Source organism: Lithobates pipiens, unplaced genomic scaffold, assembly GCF_037356315.1.
Source record: "Lithobates pipiens isolate NorthernLeopardFrog02 unplaced genomic scaffold, aLitPip1_a1.2 Scaffold_22, whole genome shotgun sequence".
Classification (NCBI taxonomy): Eukaryota; Metazoa; Chordata; class Amphibia; order Anura; family Ranidae; genus Lithobates; species Lithobates pipiens.
This window is the reverse complement of record NW_027507784.1, coordinates 148,140,434-148,159,444: the sequence shown is the minus strand read 5'-3', so window position 1 is coordinate 148,159,444 and position 19,011 is coordinate 148,140,434. Positions and strand designations below refer to the sequence as shown.

Genomic DNA, 19,011 nt, shown 5'->3' with positions numbered 1-19,011 from the left:
ATATCTGAACAATAATATATCTGAACAATGATAATATTAAGATATATTATTATATAGGATATGATGTTATTATTATTGTCATTATTATTTAATATAATGTAATAATTGTATTGAGATATAATAATAATATTGTTATTATTCAGATCTAATAGTAATATCTGTATAATAATATATCATGTATAATAATAATAATAATATTATATCTGTATTATAATACTACTACTACTATTAATAATAATAGTAATATATCATGTAAAATAATACTATAACATGTATAATAATAATAAGCATTCAGTGGGTAACAATAACATGCTGGAGGGGCATAATTTTATCACAACCTGAACTTTAGTGATAACAATCCCCTCCCTAAAAGAAAGTGATGTGATTTAGCATTACAATACATTTCTGTTTGTAGGTGTAACCCTTTGTGTTGTGGGTTTCAGTTTTCTGAAATACTCAATACGCATGTTGTGATTGGCACCATAAACATTACAATGGAGGGGTCTCCTCTGTACAAGCAATGTGCTAATCACTATTCGCATATAATTAATGAAATGTCTGCACAGAGAAACTCCTCATAATGAAACAAAACAAACACTGCAATACAATGGGCTCAGTCTTGGGTTTTAATACTTCAGAAATTGCTCAAAGAGTGATTTGTGTTTTTAGAGGTATTTGAATATTCCTTTTTTCTTTTTATTTTTTTGTGCAAAGTGACTTTTTTAAAAGAATAACTAAAGACAAAACTTTTTATTTGCGTTTTGAACAGAGTGAAGAGGGATTAGAACACCTGTCAGGGTTTTGTAGCTGTCTGTATCCTCATTAGGGTATCTGTATATCTGTGTTTGTCACAAGAGTGGAAGTGAAAGAGAATCCCAAATTGTGGGCTGTCACCAGAGCTGGTATAAAAGGGACACCTTCCAATGGGGACACTATTCCCAGTGACAATCAGGGAGCCTCTCACTTTGGAGTAGTTTTCTCCTGTTTTGGCTATGGGATAGGAAGTGAAGAGAAATCTCCTAAATGGGGGAAAAAAAAAAAACCTGACAGGAGTTATAACTCTGCCTTACTCAATCCAAAGCGAAAAAAAAAAAAAAAATTCCTTTAGTTCTACAATAAGGCTTGAAAAACACAAAAAGCAAAATAGTAGCTCCAAACAGTTGAAAAGTAAATATTACATTTTATCGATATACATTAAAATAATAGTAACAAATATTAAAATGCATATTAGAGGTCTCAAATGTATGAACAACCACTTCCTGAAAAATGCAGACGGGGTGTCAAGGCGGTCACATTTCGTGTGAAAGCCCCCGCTTCCCGAGGACCTTACGGATCTCTTGGATATTCCAATATCATTACAATGCCATAAAAAACGCTGAAAATGGAAAACGGCAAATAAATAAAATGAAAATATTTCTGACCAAAAACAATACAAAATAATAATAATGACAAAGCAAAGATAATAATACATCAAAGTAGCACCTCATAGGAAAACAGGGGAAGATGCACACATCCTCTTGTTTTGCAACTCAAGTCGTGTAGTAAAACAGGGAAGTCATGTACTGTATTTCATCATTCTGACTTATTAACGATACTGGTAACACTTTAAGCTTCACCGGATTTTCACAAGTTAAGGCCTCAGTCACACTGACAATGACCTGCATGAACAGTTCTGAAGACATATAAATGCATATAATGATTTGAAATGGTATAATGTAGACTGTGTGTTGAGCAGCATTTGTAGTAGAGGTGCACCGAATGGAAATTTTGGTACCAAAACTTCAGGATTCACTTGGCTAAAACCGTAAGACCCCTTTCACACCGAGGGCGTTTTGCAGGCGCTACAGTGTTAGAAATAGCGCCTGCAATCTGCCCTCAAACTGCTGCTCCTTTGTCTCCAGCCCTCAGGGCTTTCACATTGGAGACACAGGGGCAGCTCTTTCAGGGCACTTTGCAGGCACTATTTTTAGCGCTGTAGGGCCTGCAAAGCGCCCCAGTGTGAAAGGAGTCTTAAAGCGGTAGTAAACTGATTTTTTTTTACAAATTGCTGACAGACAGGACATTTATGACAAAGAGACCCTGTTGGTTGAACCACACATGCACATTTACACCCCCCCCCCCCCTATCGATGCCACGGCGTTGTGACTCCCATGGCCATTGAAGCAACCGAAAGCACAGAATTTGGACGAGAGAAGGTGGAATAGCTGGGGGCTCGCCGGATCAAATACATTGCAGCGCTGGAGGGTTTCTTTCGGCAGGAAAGTCTGCCATAATGTGCCAATATGCCATACTTTGGCTCCCGCTTCTGTTAAGCGCAGTCTGTGAAGGGAGAGTGGGGAGTGGGGCCAAGCTCTGTTGTGTGTGTCAATGGACAAATGCAGCCCAAGTCCAGCCCACACTTGCAGGGGCACATGGAGGGGGGGGGGAGCCAGGAGTGCTGGCAGGGGACCCCAGAAGAAGACGATCTGGCTAAGTATGAATTTTCTGTTTTTTTTTGTATTCCATTTAAAATCGCTTTGAGTGTGATTTGGAGACTTTTCTTTGTGCGTGTATATGCATTTTTTTGTTCGTTTTTATGCACATGTTGTACAGGAGCAGAGTTGCCCTATTTTATCACCCATAGACATTTAAAGAGGAGCGAGTGAAAAACTTGGGTGTCATTTAGGCATTGTTCAGGCACTCCCGTTAAATTAGATGGGGGCAAAGTGTACAGGTCTGCCCCAAAGAAGCTTGTGTACTTTTCTTTTCTCTTTTTTGAGCTTCACACGTTAGTTGAAAAGTGAATATGTGTTCAGGTTTGAACAAGCCCATTGAGAATAATGGGGTTCTTCATCTTCAGCGTTTTCAAGCTTCAAGAATTGTGTGATAAAAACGCTTAGTGTTAGTGAAGGCTTTAAAGCGGAATTCCAGGCTTTTTATGTTTATTAAAGGTCAGCAGCTTCAAAAAGTGTAGTTACTGACTTTTAATAAACAGACACTTACTTGTTCCACGCTTAAGCGATGCTGCCGAACAGACCGCCCCTCCTCTCCCCCTCCTCTCCGCCAGCACCTCCATTTCTACTCTGGGCACCCGGCCATGACAGCTTTCGGCTTCACGGCTGGGCACGCACGGCGCATGCGCGAGTTGCGTTGCGCTACCCGAGTGGACAGGTGATCTCCCGGGACCTGTCATGTGTCCCAGGAGGTTGCCTAGAGGGAGGGGTCGCCTAGGCGGTCCATGGGCGGAAGAAGGAAGTGGGACAGGAAGTACCCCTCCTAACGAAGCCTCCACTCCCAAAAAAAATGACATGCCAAATGTGACATGTAAGGGGCCGAGGAGTGCTTAAAGTGGAAGTTCCATTTTTGGGTGGCACTCCGCTTTAAGGCCAGAGAAAAGTTACAAAGTTCTACCAGAGGCACAGTAAACTGGGCCTTGTTTATCAATTTTGTAAAGGATGAACTGCATCAGTTTGTGTTTCCTCACAACAAGATCAATGTGTCTTTAAAGTAGAGCTTTTTAGTTTTGGATAGAGTGAAGAGGGATTAGAACACCTGTCAGGTTGTTATTGCTGTCTGTGTTTCTTTATTGTGCTCTCTTTATTTGAACTGGTGACCTCTATCTCCTAGAATGAAATAAAAGATTCGGGTGGTCACCAAAACAGGAACAAAAGGGAAATCAATGACAACAAGATTACCTCACTTTAGAGGATTTCCTCTCACTTCCTGTTTTGATTATGGGCCACAAAGAGAATGGAAAGCTCCCCAACTGGACACAGATGGCAAAAAAACAAAAAAAAACTAGAGGGTTTATAACCCCCCACTACTCTAAAAATGAAAAAGAAGAACAATTTTCCCTTAGTTCTTCTTTAATGTTTGCATGAGTCCAGATGGCTCATAAAATACACAAGGGTGAACTGATTTCGTTTTACTTTGAAGTAAAAGGGACATCTATGCAGCCAGACAGCTAGTATTTTCAGAAAAAGAGAATGACACTGGCAGCTTTGATTTATCTCTTACAGCTTTTTAGGTCAATATGAAGCCAATATTTTTTAGTTTTGGTTGCAGTGGGGAAGGTTAGAACCCTATAAGGTTTTTGTTGCTGTTTTGTCCCTGCTGCAGAGATTTAATACAGCCGGCTAAAGGACCAGCTGAATTTCGATCAATGTATGCGAACCCTGGTTTTACACAAGTCCATTTATCGATCAACGTATATACAAACAGCCTGTTGGGTTTTTTGAACGATAAGTGCCACGGCTATAGCCGGCAACACTATTGTGTTCTGCCGGTGTCTGATCAGATAGTGTCCCCCATCACATAGTGTCCACCCTGTACTGCACTTGCGCAGTATGGGGCACAAGGAGAAGCCGAACATCTCCGAAGATAAACGGTGCCTGCGCACTGTGTCTAGGTTCAAGCCCCACCATCCAAGTGGACATACAGTTAGAATAAAAAAGAGCCGAGCGAAGCATGGCGAGCAAAGCAAGCCTGCGAGGGGTCCTGTTACTATGAGCAACCATATGTCCACTTGGATGGTGGGGCTTCAACCTGGACTCAGTGCGCAGGCGCCGTTCTTCTTCGGAGACTTTCGGAGTCTCCTTGTCCTCCGTACTGCGCAAGCGCTGTGCCTGCGCAGTAGGGGCCAGACACTATTCGATAGGCAGACACCGGCAATAAGTAGATGCGCTACAGGAGGGATTCCCCCATCAACATCGAATGAGTTTATGGGAGTATTGAGTAATTTTCTTTCTTTCTATTCATGGTGGAAGGAAAGAAAATTGCCTAACCTATGGCCTGCCTTACCCTCTTAACTTGTACTGGTGACTGGTCTGCTGGATGGAAAATTCAATATTTTTGAGTTGTCACAGGAAATGGAGAAAAATCTTCTAGTGGACAAATCTGTTCTGGTGACAACTGTCTAAGGCCCCTTTCACACTTGTAAGACTTGTCCTACGATTTGGGACTGCAAAGTCATATGACACCTTGTTCCCCATGATTTCCAATGACTACCATTCATATTAGTACGACTTCAAGTAGTGCCAACTTCAAAGTAGTCCCTGCACTACTTTGGTCTGACTTTGATCCTACTTCAGCCCAATGACTTTGGCATGTGACTGGTGCATGGGTGCAAATGGCATGGGTCCCCCCCGCTCAAATCTATTTAAGACCCTTATCTGAGCACACAGCCTGGCAGGTCAGGAAAGGGGGTGGGGACAAACGGGTGCCCCCCCACCCCTGAACCGTACCAGGCTGCATGCCCTCAACAAGCATGCCCACCCCCAAAGCACCTTGTCCCCATGTTGATAAGGACAAGGGCCTCTTCCCGACAACCCTGGCCATTGGTTGTCGGGGGCTGCGGTTGGGGGGCTTATTGGAATCTGGAAGCAAGGGGGTCCCCAGATCCTGGCCCCCACCCTATGTGAATGAGTATCAGGTACATTGTATCCCTACCTATTCACCTAAAAAAAAAAAAAAAAAAAAAAAAAAAGTGTCAAAAATAAAACACAGACCACATGTTTTTAAAGTAATTTATTAGGTAGCTCTGGATCTCTTCCAACTGCTTCTCTGGCTCTTCTGGCGACATCTTCTGCCTCCTCCGCTGATGTCTTCTGCCTCTGCTGGCTCTTCTCCCCTCTTCGGGTCTTTTCCACTGTCCGTTGATGTCTTCTGCCTCTGCTGGCTCTTCTCCCCTCTCTGGGTCTTTTCCACTGTCCGCTGATGTCTTCTGCCTCTGCTGGTTCTTCTCCCCCCTCCCGGGTCTTTTCCGTTGTCTGCTGATGTCTTCTAGCCCTCTTCAGTTCTTCTCCCTCTGTCCGCTGTTTTTTGCCTCTGCTGGGTCTTCTCCCTCCGCTATCTTCTTGCTCTTTTGCTGGGTCTTCTCAGCTGTCTTCGCCCTCTGTTCTTATTCCGAAGTGGATTTGAAATGCTCTCTCTTTCTCTCTCTCTCTAATGCCGGGTGCGCGGTGTGCCACTACTTATATTGGCATGGAGTGGGGTCACGTGTGATGTCATCCAGAGGCGCCGTCCCTCATGATGTCACTCCCCAGGACATGATGTGCAGTGATGTGATAACGGGTGGGCCTCCGTGACCCCGCCCCATGCCAATATAAGTAGTGACACACACCGCACCCTGACATTAGAGCGGGAGAGAGCGTTGAGTCAACATTGAAAGAAGAACTGAGGGAGAACACAGTGGAGAAGACCCAGCAAGAGTGAGAAGATAGCAGAGAAGACTCAGCAGAGGCAGGAGACAGAGGGAGAAGACATGAGCGAAGAAGACCCGGAGAGGGAGCAGATAACCTCTTTTTTAGAGGCATCCAGCTCCCACTTCCTCCCGGGGCTCTGCGTGCCAGAAGGAAGTTCACCTCTCCCCCCTCCCTCTGTGCAATCTTCTGGAACCTGTCAAAGGTCCCAGAAGATTGCTCGTCCAATCACAGCATGCGGCATGGCCTGTAAATGATCAGTGCCCACAGTCAGAATGCCGGCGCTGCGGAGAGGAGCGGGGCTTCGTTCGCCCGCATCACTGGACCATGGGACAGGTGAGTGTCCGATTATTAAAAGTCAGCAGCTACAATTTTTTTATCTGCTGACTTTTTTATTTTTTTTATTTAATTTTTTTTTATTGATTTTAGTGTACGGGGAAGGCAACATTCAAGTACAACAATAGCATAGAGCAGTTACAATTATACTTTTTTGTTATCATTTTTGTGCAATCAATGCATCCACAGGGCGGTATATTGCTGATATGTTCAATAGTTTTCTTTGGGTGACAAACTGTGCCGGGTTGTTACAATACTCAATTCTTTGCTGCCTAATCCTTGTAGTTATATATTTCTAAGAATGAGCAGTATGGATGGAACTCCGCTTTAATGGCTTACACAAGCTAAGCTAACAGAGGATCCAATTTTTTGTGTTGCAGTGGAGTCAGACCCTGGAGAGGATGACCTCAGTGCCAAGAGCTGGGACTCACGGAAACTTACCAGTGACGGCACAGGATCACTTACCAATCTTGAAGATGAGCTGAATAAGTCCCAAACCCGCCTAGGGTACCTTGATGTAGACAAGGAGCTGGAATCTAAACAGGATTTGGTAAATATTATATAGATATCGCTTTACCCCTATATACTGTATATACTTGCTGGTTCCCTGTACCAGCCCACCGATGAAGTTGCCTTGGGCCTCATTACACAGTATTATCATACATGAGATCATTTTCATAATGTACAGGATGATAATACTGAACTGATGGATCTCACAGTTTATGCAGGAGATTTTTCTGAAGGCACTGGTGGCGATGCTTTCCTAGGGGCCACCTGTGTGGCCAGCAGTGATGTAAGTAACTCAATTAAAATAAACAGAGTTACTTAACGCAGTTACTTTAGAGGGTAACAAGTAATCTGATTTCTCTTCCCCTCATGGTAACGCCGTTCCCATTACTTGGGCGGCGTTGCCACAATTACATCCTGTCTGGACCGCCCCATCCCGCCCCATCCCGCCCTGCCTATCCAGAGAGAGAGAATGTAGGGAGACAGGGCGAACACTGAGAAATGAAGTCAGCTGAACAGCTTCATCTTGAACGTGACTCCAGGTAGATGGGACTAGCGAAGAAAGTGAATGTTGCTGCCTCCGTCGGCTAAATTGACACCTCGCGAGCCCCGTCGCCTGGTATGGATTTAAAGGGGAACCCCTACGCTGAAAAACCGGTGTGGGGGTTCCCCCAAAGTCCATAGCAGACCCTTATCCGAGCGCGCAGCCCGGACGGTCAGGAAAGGGGGTGGGAACGAGCGAGCGTCCCCCTCCTATACCTTACCAGGTCGCGTGCCCTCAACATGGGGGGTGCTTTAGGGAAGGGCGGCCCTGTGGCCCTCCCACCCCAGAGCACCTTGTCCCCTTGTTGATGAGGACAAGGGCCTCTTCCCGACAACCCTGGCCATTGGTTGTCGGGTTTGCGGGTAGGGGGGCTTATCACAATCTAGGAGCCCCCTTTAATAAGGGGGCCCCCATATTCCAGCCCCCTACCCTATGTGAATGAGTATGGGGTATGATATACACCTACCCCTTCACCTGGGGAAAAAAGTGTTAATGAAAAAAAAACACAACACAGGTTTTCAAAGTACTTTATTAGACAGCTCCGGGGGTCTTCTTCTGACTTCTGGGGTCTTCTCGCCAGGCTCCTCCGCTATCTTCTGCTCTTTTACTAGCGAAGGAGCCCGGCTTTCTCCTTCACCTCCATCCGGGGGTCTTCTTCCACCGGGCCTCCGCTATCTTCTTACAGCTCTTTTACTAGCATTGGCCCAGTCTTCTTCTTCTTCTCCTCCTCCTTCTCCTTCTTCTTCTGCCTCCTTCTGATGTTGACACGACGCTCTCTCCGGCCATAATGGCAGGGACGCGTTGTGCGGCGACTTATATAGGCACAAGGGGCGGGGTCACCGAGTGATGTCACATGGTAACCCTGCCCCTTATGATGTCACAGTCCCAGCATCCCCCGGGCCTCCCGTTTAAATCCATACGGCGACGGGGCTCGCGAGGTGTCAATCTCGCCGATGGAGGCGGCGACATTCACTTCCTTCGCTAGTCCCGTCTATAGAATATTTAAAAAGTCACAGTTACTTTGCTGAGTAACTAATTACTTTTCCAATGTAGTAACCGAGTTACTAACGCAATTACTTTTTGGGAGAAGTAATGTAACTTAAAGCGGGATTCCACCCTAAAGTGGAACCTCCGCTGATCGGATCCCTCCCCCCCTCCGGTGTCACAATTGACACCTTTCAGGGGGGAGGGGGGTGGAGATACCTGTCAAAGACAGGTATTTACACCCACTTCCGGGCATAGACTCCCGTGGGAGTCTACGCCATTTCCTGCCCTGCCGCGCTGTCTGCTGGGACACACACGGGTCCCAGTGACAGCGCGGAGATTTCCTATTGTGCGACGCGACTCGCGCATGCGCAGTAGGGAACCGGGAAGTGAAGCCGATTCGCTTCACTTTCTGATTCCCTCACCTAGAATGGTGGCGGCAGCAGCCGAGAGCCGAGCGATCGATCGGCCTCGGCTGCCGGCATCGCTGGAACCCAGGACAGGTGAGTGTCCATTTATTAAAAGTCAGCAGCTGTAGTATTTATAGCTGCTGGCTTTTAATATTTTTTTTTTTGGTGGAATCCCTCTTTAACTAATTACTTTTTTAAAGTAAGATGACCAACACTGGTGGCCAGAGCGGTCATCACTGCCTTAGAAGAAAAAGGATGTAGGAAAATACGGTAAGTAAAAGCAAAAATCTCTATATTATCCTCATAGATATTTAGTAAATTGTCTCCATATAGTATCCTACCATTTTATTTCAGTCATTCACCATTAAGTTAATTGTTTATGGTTTATATATTTTTTAAATGTTGGTTTTATGTGCTATTGTTATCCTACAATTAATCAATATTTGTAAAATTACATGTTTTATTGCATCATTGCGATTTATTTTATGTAGGGCTGAAACAACTTAACGATTAATCGACAACTAATTGATTATGAAATTAATAGATTAATCAGCCAGTAACCTAATGGGGTTAAAAAAACTAAAATGAGCCCTTTATAGTACAAAAAGAGCAAATTGTTACTGTAAATATTACTTTAACCACTTGACCACTGGGCACTTAAACACCCTTAACCAGACCAATTTTCAGCTTTCGGTGCTCTCGCATTTTGAATGACAATTACTCAGTCATGCAACACTGGACCTATATGAAATTTTTGTCCTTTTTTTTTACACAAATAGAGCTTTCTTTTGGTGGTATTTAATCACCGCTGGGTTTTTTATTTTTTGTGCTATAAAAGAAAAAATACCGAAAATTCTGTAAAAAAACGAATTTTTCTTTGTTTCTGTTAGAAAATTTAGCAGATTAGTAATTTTTTCTTCATAAATTTTGGCCAAAATTTATACTACTACATATCTTTGGTAAAAATAAGTACAAATTGGTGGATATTATTTGGTCTTTGTGAAAGTTATAGAGTCCACAAGCTATGGTGCCAATATCTGAAAATTGATCACACCTGAAGGACTGACGGCCTATTTCAATTCTTGAGACCCTAACATGCCAGAAAAGTACAAATACCCCCCAAATGACCCCTTTTTGGAAAGAAGACATTCCAAGGTATTTAGTAAGAGGCATGATGAGTTTTTTGAAGTTGTCATTTTTTCCCACAATTCTTTGCAAAATCAAGATTCTTTTTACTTTTTTTTTTCACAAAATTGTCATATTATCAGGTTATTTCTCACACACAGCATATGCATACCACAAATTACACCCCAAAACACATTCTGCTATTACTCCCGAGTATGGTGATACCACATGTGTGAGACTTTTACACAGCGTGGCCACATACAGAGGCCCAACATGCATGGAGCGCCATCAGGTGTTCTGGAGCACCCAGGACAATTCTGACATTTCTCTCCTACATGTAAAAATCATCATTTATTTGCTAGAAAATTACATAGAACTCCAAAACATTATATATGTTTTTTTAGCAAACACCCTGGAGAATACAATGGTGGTCTTTGCAACTTTTTATCTCGCACGGTATTTGCGCAGTAATTTTTCGAATGCTTTTTTTTGGAAAAAAAACAGTTTTGTGCTTAAAAAAAAAAAACACAGTAAAGTTAGCCCAATTTTTGCATAATGTGAAAGATGAAGTTACGCTGAGTAAATAGATACCTAATATGTCACTCTTCAAAATTGCACACGCTCGTGGAATGGCGGCAAACGTTGCTACTTAAAAATCCCCATAGGTGACGATTTACATTTTTTTTACTGGTTATATGTTTTGAGTTACAGAGGAGGTCTAGGGCTAGAATTATTTCTCTCGCTCTAACGTTCGCAGCGATACCTCACATGTGTGGTTTGAACACCGTTTTCATATGTGGGCGGGACTTACGCACGCATGCGAGCACATGGGGACAGGGGCGCTTTAAAAAAAACATTTTTTTTTTATTGTTCATTTTACTTTATTTATTTTAGTTTGACATTTTTTTCCCCAAAAATAATTTTTTTGATCACTTTTATTCCTATTACAAGGAATGTAAACATCCCTTGTAATAGGAATATGGCATGACAGGTCCTCTTTACAGTGAGATGTGGGGTCAATAAGACCCACATCTCACCTCTAAGCTGGGAAGCCTGAAAAAAAAAAAGATTCTGGCTTTGATCGTATTAGCGATTCGGTAGAAGCACCGGAGGGCGGAGGGCGGCGGGAGATGTCTATGGCTGGGTATTGCAGGGTATCACCGACTATGGCTGGGTATCTCAGAGCATGGTGTTGCAGAGTACTGCGTTGCAGAGCATTGCAGGGTATTGGCGGGTGTTGCAGAGCATTGCAGAGTGTTGCAGGGTATTGGCGGGTGTTGCAGAGCATTGCAGAGTGTTGCAGGGTATCGGCGGGGGTTGCAGAGCATTGCAGAGTGTTGCAGGGTATCAGCGGGGGTTGCAGAGCATTGCAGAGTGTTGCAGGGTATCGGCGGGGGTTGCAGAGCATTGCAGAGTGTTGCAGGGTATTGGCGGGTGTTGCAGAGTGTTGCAGGGTATTGCAGAGCGTTGCGGAGTGTTGCAGGGCATTGCGGAGTGTTGCAGGGCATTGCGGAGTGTTGCAGGGCATTGCGGAGTGTTGCAGGGCATTGCAGAGTGTTGCAGGGCATTGCAGAGTGTTGCAGGGCATTGCAGAGTGTTGCAGGGCATTGCAGAGTGTTGCAGGGCAATGCAGAGTGTTTGCAGGGCAATGCAGAGTGTTTGCAGGGCAATGCAGAGTGTTTGCAGGGCAATGCAGAGTGTTTGCAGGGCAATGCAGAGTGTTTGCAGGGCAATGCAGAGTGTTTGCAGGGCAATGCAGAGTGTTTGCAGGGCAATGCAGAGTGTTTGCAGGGCAATGCAGAGTGTTTGCAGGGCAATGCAGAGTGTTTGCAGGGCAATGCAGAGTGTTTGCAGGGCAATGCAGAGTATTTGCAGGGCAATGCAGAGTATTTGCAGGGCAATGCAGAGTATTTGCAGGGCAATGCAGAGTATTTGCAGGGCAATGCAGAGTATTTGCAGGGCAATGCAGAGTATTTGCAGGGCAATGCAGAGTATTTGCAGGGCAATGCAGAGTATTTGCAGGGCAATGCAGAGTATTTGCAGGGCAATGCAGAGTATTTGCAGGGCAATGCAGAGTATTTGCAGGGCAATGCAGAGTATTTGCAGGGCAATGCAGAGTATTTGCAGGGCAATGCAGAGTATTTGCAGGGCAATGCAGAGTATTTGCAGGGCATTGCAGGGAATTGCAGAGTATTTGCAGGGCATTGCAGGGAATTGCAGAGTATTTGCAGGGAATTGCAGAGTAATGCAGAGTATTTGCAGGGAATTGCAGAGTAATGCAGAGTATTTGCAGGGAATTGCAGAGTAATGCAGAGTAATGCAGAGTATTTGCAGGGAATTGCAGAGTAATGCAGAGTATTTGCAGGGAATTGCAGAGTAATGCAGAGTATTTGCAGGGAATTGCAGAGTAATGCAGAGTATTTGCAGGGAATTGCAGAGTAATGCAGAGTATTTGCAGGGAATTGCAGAGTAATGCAGAGTATTTGCAGGGAATTGCAGAGTAATGCAGAGTATTTGCAGGGAATTGAGGGGTTAATTTTCGGTGAGCAGCGATGTGGGCACTGCAGATGCAGCCCACATCGCTGCTGACACCGATCTCTTCCCCCTCCGCTGTACCGATCGGTACAGAGAGGGGAGGGAGGAACCGGCGTCATAACATGACGCCGGCTTGTTTACAAGTGATCACTCCGTCATTTGACGGAGCGATCACGTGGTAAACGGCCGCGATGAGCGGCCGTTTACCGTGATTCGTGATGCGCCGGGTCCACTGGACCCAGCGGTCACGGATGCTCTCGTGTATGCGCTCCAGGGGGCGCGCGAGAGCAGAATTCTGGGAGGCCGTTAATTAACGGCCTCTCAGAGTTAAACAACCGCCCTGAAGCCGTTAATCGGCAATGGGCGGTTGTTAAGTGGTTAACAGTTCTACAGTAAAAAAAATTAACCCCTTACAATAGTGATTATCTGCTTTTTTTTTTTTGTACTATAAAGGGCCAATTGTAGTTTTTTTAACCCCATTATACTACTAAACGTCTTAGACCTGGTTCACATCTATGTGTTTTTTTTATTAACTAAATTATACACCACACTTTTTTTTAAGGTTATTAAGCGATTAATCGAAACAATAATCGGTCAACTAATCGATTATGAAAATAATCGTTAGTTGCATCCCTAATTTTATGGCCATTCATGCACACCTGCTGGCTTGAGAAAAGCAGTAGTAACCTCTAAATTCCTTGCCATAGTAGGAGTGACCCCAAAGTAGCAAATTCCCCTTGTCGCCAACAAGCTTCCTTGCAGCATGAGATCTATACTGTATGTTAGCTAGAGGGTGCTGTGATATGCTCCTGCTGTCACATGGACCTGGACACTGTTCACTAGCATGGGTTAGAAATGGGAGGCATTTGTCATAAATCCATTGGTGTTCCCCAGGTTTGTAATATCCATGTGGTCTTGGGCAGTAAGCACCCCTTTAACTTCGTGAGAGATTCAGAATCATTCTCCCATTTCCTCTTGATGAAGTTTGGACTGAAAGGTGGTGTTCATTGTCTGACCCTAGCTGCATATTATAGACCATGCAAGGACCAAATTTGTTCATGCACATGCTGGATTTGAACATTTTCATCATCAACTGGATAGCCAAATGTGTTTTTATATATTTTTTGTATGAGTATAATGGTGAATTCATGAAGTATGAGCTATTTTAGTGTTGTAGTGCATACTTCCTCCTATCAAAACATCGTAAAGATTTTACCATTGTCTTTCTTATTTTTGTTTACCATGCCACTTATCATTTAATATTTACTGAGATTGCCTTTTTAGATTGATGATAAAGAGTTTGACATTCCTCAAGTTGACACTCCACCAACACTGGAGAGCATCTTGAATGAGGTGAGACTTTTGCACTTTTTGTAACATATGGTAAATGAATAGTAATGTATAGAATTATTTTTTTCCTGAAGAGTCATGTTCTTATGCAAATGTGGCCCAGGCTTTTCTCTTTTGAGAAAATGTATATTCTGGAACAAAAAAAAATTAAAACCTGCCAAGTCTGTACATGGTTGAGTTATTGCCTAGCATAAAAGGAAACCTGTACTGAAGGGGGTATGGGGGTCATGTTTTTTGGTCTCCTTTTGAGAATGCAGGGTTGCCTTGTAGTCTTAACCCCTTCATGGCCTCCACGCTAAAAATTAACCGCATAAAGTGGAGGCCCATTGTTTTTTTTTTTTTTTAAGTCAGCAGCTACAAGTACTGCAACTGCTGACTTTTAAAATAAGGACACTTACCTGTACAGGGCGCCCGTGATGTCGGCACCCGAAGCCGATCTATCCCTCGGCTGCTGTCGCTGCCATCTTCGTTAAGGGAATCGGTAGTGAAGCCTTGCGGCTTCACTTCCTGGTTCCCTACTGCACATGTGCGACTCGCTCTATGCTATCCCACTGGTCCCTTCTGTCTTCTGGGACCTGTGTGTCTCCCAGAAGACAGCGGAAGGGGGGGAGGGAGTGGTGGAGAAGGTGGCATAGCTATCGCAGGTGGCTCAGGTTTCTAGGCACGGAAGTAGGAGCAAAATACCTGTGTTAGAGCCGGAAAAGAGCAAGTTCAATTCCACGTACATTTACTGCGGCAGGGGCCGCCTTTTAGAGAAAACTCACATACTTGTAAGTGATTCCCATCTTTGGCTCTCGGGCACAGCGGGAGCCAATCAGCGGGTCCGGCGGCAGCGATGGCCTGCGGGAACCTGGTGATCATTCAAAGAGACGCAGAATGGTGTAAACAAGACAGACTGCTGTTCTGACAGAAAGCAGAAACTCTGTTTTCCTTTAGTCAAAGAATTCCCCCTACAGTTAGAAAGCACTCATCGAGAACACATTTAACCCTTTGATTGCCCCTGATGTTAACCACTTCCCTTCCAGTGTCATTTATACATTGTCAAATGTCAAAATTTGCATTTTTTTTTTTTGTTTTTTTAGCACCGATCACTGTATTGGTGTCACTGGTCCCCAAAAAGTGTCACTTGGTGTCCAATTTGTCCGCTGAAATGTCACAGTCCCACTAAAAATTAGGGCTGAAACAACTAATCGATTGATCGACAACTAATCGATTATGAAATTAATCGATTAATCGGCCAGTAACAAAATGGGGTTAAAAAAAAAACTAAAATGAGCCCTTTATAGTACAAAAATATAATCACTACTGTAAATATTTCACTGTTCTACAGTGAAAAATGTAACCCCTTCCAGTAGCGATTATCTGCTTTTTTTGTACTATAAAGGAGTAATTTTAGTCTTTTTAACCCCATTATGTTGCTACACGTCTTAGGCCTGGTTCACATCTAGATGTTTATTGGTGCTTTTTGCAGAAACGCACTACAGTTCATTTACATGGTTTCCTATGGGACACGTTCATATCTGTGCTTTTTTTCAGCCGCTGCATATTTGGAAAGGGTCAGGGACTTTTAACACAAAACGGTGCTTTTTTTGGTTCAATATACTTCAATGGAGGAGCTGCAGAAAATAATGTAATGCATTTTTGCAGCAATTTGTGTTTTTTAATCTGCCCAAAAAACGCAAATTGCAGTAAAATCACGTGTGCAAAACCAAAATGCACAGCAAAAAGCACTGCATAAACAGACCAAAAGCAAAAACTGCATAGGTGTGTACTAAGCCTTATGCTGGCCTCACGGATCAATTTTCAGGTGAGAATATTCAGATGAAAAATCTTTGTACATTCACTGAATGAAAGAATTTTGTTTGAAATTTTCACTTCATTTCTGAACAAAAACCACATACACTGCCTGAAAATTCCTTTGACCGAGAAGTTTTCTATTTCCAAATTTTCCTATCACTGTGTTTGAAAATGAACGTCAATTTGACCCACTTTTTTTTTATATTATTTATTTATTTATTTTTTAAGGCTATTATCCAATTAATCAAAACAATAATCGGCCAACTAATCGATTTATGAAAATAATCGTTAGTTGCAGCCCTACTAAAAATTGCTGCTTGCCACCATTACTGTAAATAAATAGTCCCTAAATCTATCACATAGTTTGTAGACACTATAAGTTGTGCAAGCCAATTAATATACGCTTATTGGGATTTTTTTTACCCAAATTATGTAGCAGAATACATATTGGCCTAAATCTATGAAAAAATTCGATTTTTGCCATTTTCTTTTTATTGGAAATGTTTTATAGCAGAAAGTAAAAAACGTAGTTTTTTTATTTAAAGTGCAAAAAATAAAAACCGCAAAGGTGATCAAATGCCACCAAAAGAAAGCTCTATTTGTGGGAAAAAAAGACATACATTTTATTTGGGTACAGTGTCGCACGACCACGTAATTGTCAATAATAATAAACATAAATAAATGGCCTGGTCAGGAAGGGGGGTCAAACCTTCCAGGTCTGAAGTGGTTAAACGCCACGTTCACCTTTTGAAAAAAATAAATAAACAAATTCACATGTTTGTGCAGGTACAAAAATGCTCCAGCAGACACTTTCTACAGCTTTCTGCCCATACCTGAGTATGTGCTTTCTGTTCTGAAAGCTGTGGGAAGTATCAATGAGCTACCCTTGTAGTTCATGGAAATCTACAAATTGTGTGCTGGGGTGGACGACGGTACTTGTAGTTCATTCATTTTCAGATTGTTGTGATTGAATGTCACGGTTGTGTGAGTCCTGCACAGCCATGTTGCTTTTAAAAAAGTGCCAGCGGGTGCAGGCAGCTGTTGCTGAGGGGGGTCAGGGGGACAAAAGGATGGGTGCTAGAGCATGTTGCACATTACACCCTAAATATTTACCCACTAAAGACAAAGGGAGAACCAATAGCACAATACTGTATTTGATTTACAACTATCAGTAATACAATTTATCCTGCTTACATTGCTTTGTGCCTTGTCCCGGCACTAGGATAACCTGGGAGAAATGTTGGTAGGGAGCTGCACACTGCCAGGCTCTCACCAGAAGGTCAGCATGCGTTCCACTCCCCTGTGAGAGAAATCCGGAAGCTCGGACCTGGAAGTGACGTGAGTGGAAGGCGTCTCGACGTACATTTCGTAATTGCTATGTCATCAGATCACGCTTCCTGATGACATAGAAATTCCGAAACGTACGTCAAGGCACCTTTCGGTCACGTCACTTCTGGGTCCAAGATTCTGGTTTTGTCTCACAGGGGAATGAAACGCACCCGACCTTCTGCCATGAGTGTGGTGGTGTGCGGCTCCCTACCAACATTTCTCCCAGGTTATCCTAATGCCGGGACAAGGCAAAAAGCAGGATAAGCAGGTATTACTGATCGTTTTAAATAAAATACAGTATTGCGCTATTGGTTCTCCCTTTTGTCTTTTATTCCGGCCTTTGAGGTGGAGAGGAGACCATGGAATAGAGGATTGCATGTTTTCCCCAGTCTACTTACTACAGGATATCTCCATAAAACGCTTTCTGACCTTCTTTTTTACTTAAAGAGGTCACGTTTATCTGGTGAGCAGACATTTCATTTGAGCACTTCGGGGGTCATTTGGATTTACCTTGAGTGGTGAAGGACTTTTTATTGCAAATTGATTAAGATTTTTCACTGAAGATTAATGGACGCTTAAGCTTTATATATATATTAATATTGTTTATTTTTGGTTCACATTGTTCCATGTATATGGTTGTAAAGTTTAAGTTGTTTATTGAGTATTTGTTGCACAAAGTGCCCCTATCATCACAAAATCATATTGCGCAGTAGTTTGTCTACTTTTCTTAGGGAGCAGCTTCTTAGGTATTGTTTTATTTATTTTGGTGCAAGGTTTTCCCATTTTTTTTTTTCAGCACTTTTTAACATATACCTACTTGGTTCTGCTCTAGGACTAGTCATGCCAAATGGCATAGAACCAATCAACCCAGTTACTGCCATGGAGCAGCCAGCATAAAAAATCCTTTGATCATTCATACACAAGAGGCTAGAGCTATCCTGCATTTATTAATATGGGATATAAAGTTATGGTATTGAACAATAGACCCATTTGACCAAATATGAAATTTAATCTATACAGACAGATGATGAGGATGAACCCTTCATACCGGAAGATCCTGCGCTACTGAACATAGAGACTATTGACACCCATTCCTGTGACACCTCATCATTGGCCAGCTCTGATAGTGGTGACCGAGCACACAAGAGGTATATTAAATAATCTTTATTGTTTTGGATTTTTGAATCGTGTCTTATTTTCAAAGTATTTGCCTTAACAGAACTTTACCACCACTGCTTACCAACTTTTAATTAAATAAATTCTTTGTACAACAATAGCTGCACTGCTGAAAAATTTTATTCTCAAAATTGCACATTAAAATCTAAGTTTACCTTTAGCAAAAAATTAAATAAATAATAAATGCACACGATTTTGCAGGTAAAAAAATGTGCATTTATTTTTTTTATTTTTTTACACTGAAGCCTGCATATCATTACACTAATGATCAGTGAATCGTGAGTGCAATGTCAGGCTCCTGCAGACACTGCTGATAGATTTCTGCCAGTACCTCCATATGGGCAGACAATTGCTGAGCTGCAGGAAGTGTCAGTGAACTATACGGGTGCTGATCAGTGCCTTCTCATTGTTCATTATGAACTAAAAGCTGTCTACCGATGGTGGATATGGGGCTTGTAGTTCATTCATTCATCGATTTCTGTGAATGAGTGAGTGACACACACATCTGACAGGGCTGCAGGGAGAGAAACAGCTGCCTGCTATCATGGGGGGGGGGGGGATTCTGAACATGTAATATATTGCAGCTCTTACCAGTCATTAGATGTGGTTGCTGCATACATTTTTTTTATTTTTTTTTAGGCTTTTTTTCCCCTTTATTCCACTTGGTAATCCAGCCAGTAACACACTGCCTTCATTCTGAATAAAGCAGACACCTTTAGACAACAGCATTGTCAGTCAC

At 42.9% G+C, this 19,011-nt stretch overlaps 1 protein-coding gene across 3 annotated transcripts in view; it reads left to right on the top strand.

The window, feature by feature from the left end:
- Positions 1 to 19,011, top strand: part of VPS8 (VPS8 subunit of CORVET complex) — a 350,033-nt gene that overhangs the window by 2,953 nt on the left and 328,069 nt on the right. For all 3 annotated transcript variants that reach the window (XM_077448451.1, XM_077448450.1, XM_077448449.1), the window contains exons 2-4: positions 6,896 to 7,065; positions 13,905 to 13,973; positions 18,117 to 18,244. In XM_077448451.1, the coding sequence (XP_077304577.1) occupies positions 6,896 to 7,065; positions 13,905 to 13,973; positions 18,117 to 18,244 (367 nt within the window). The remainder of the gene's footprint in view (positions 1 to 6,895; positions 7,066 to 13,904; positions 13,974 to 18,116; positions 18,245 to 19,011) is intronic.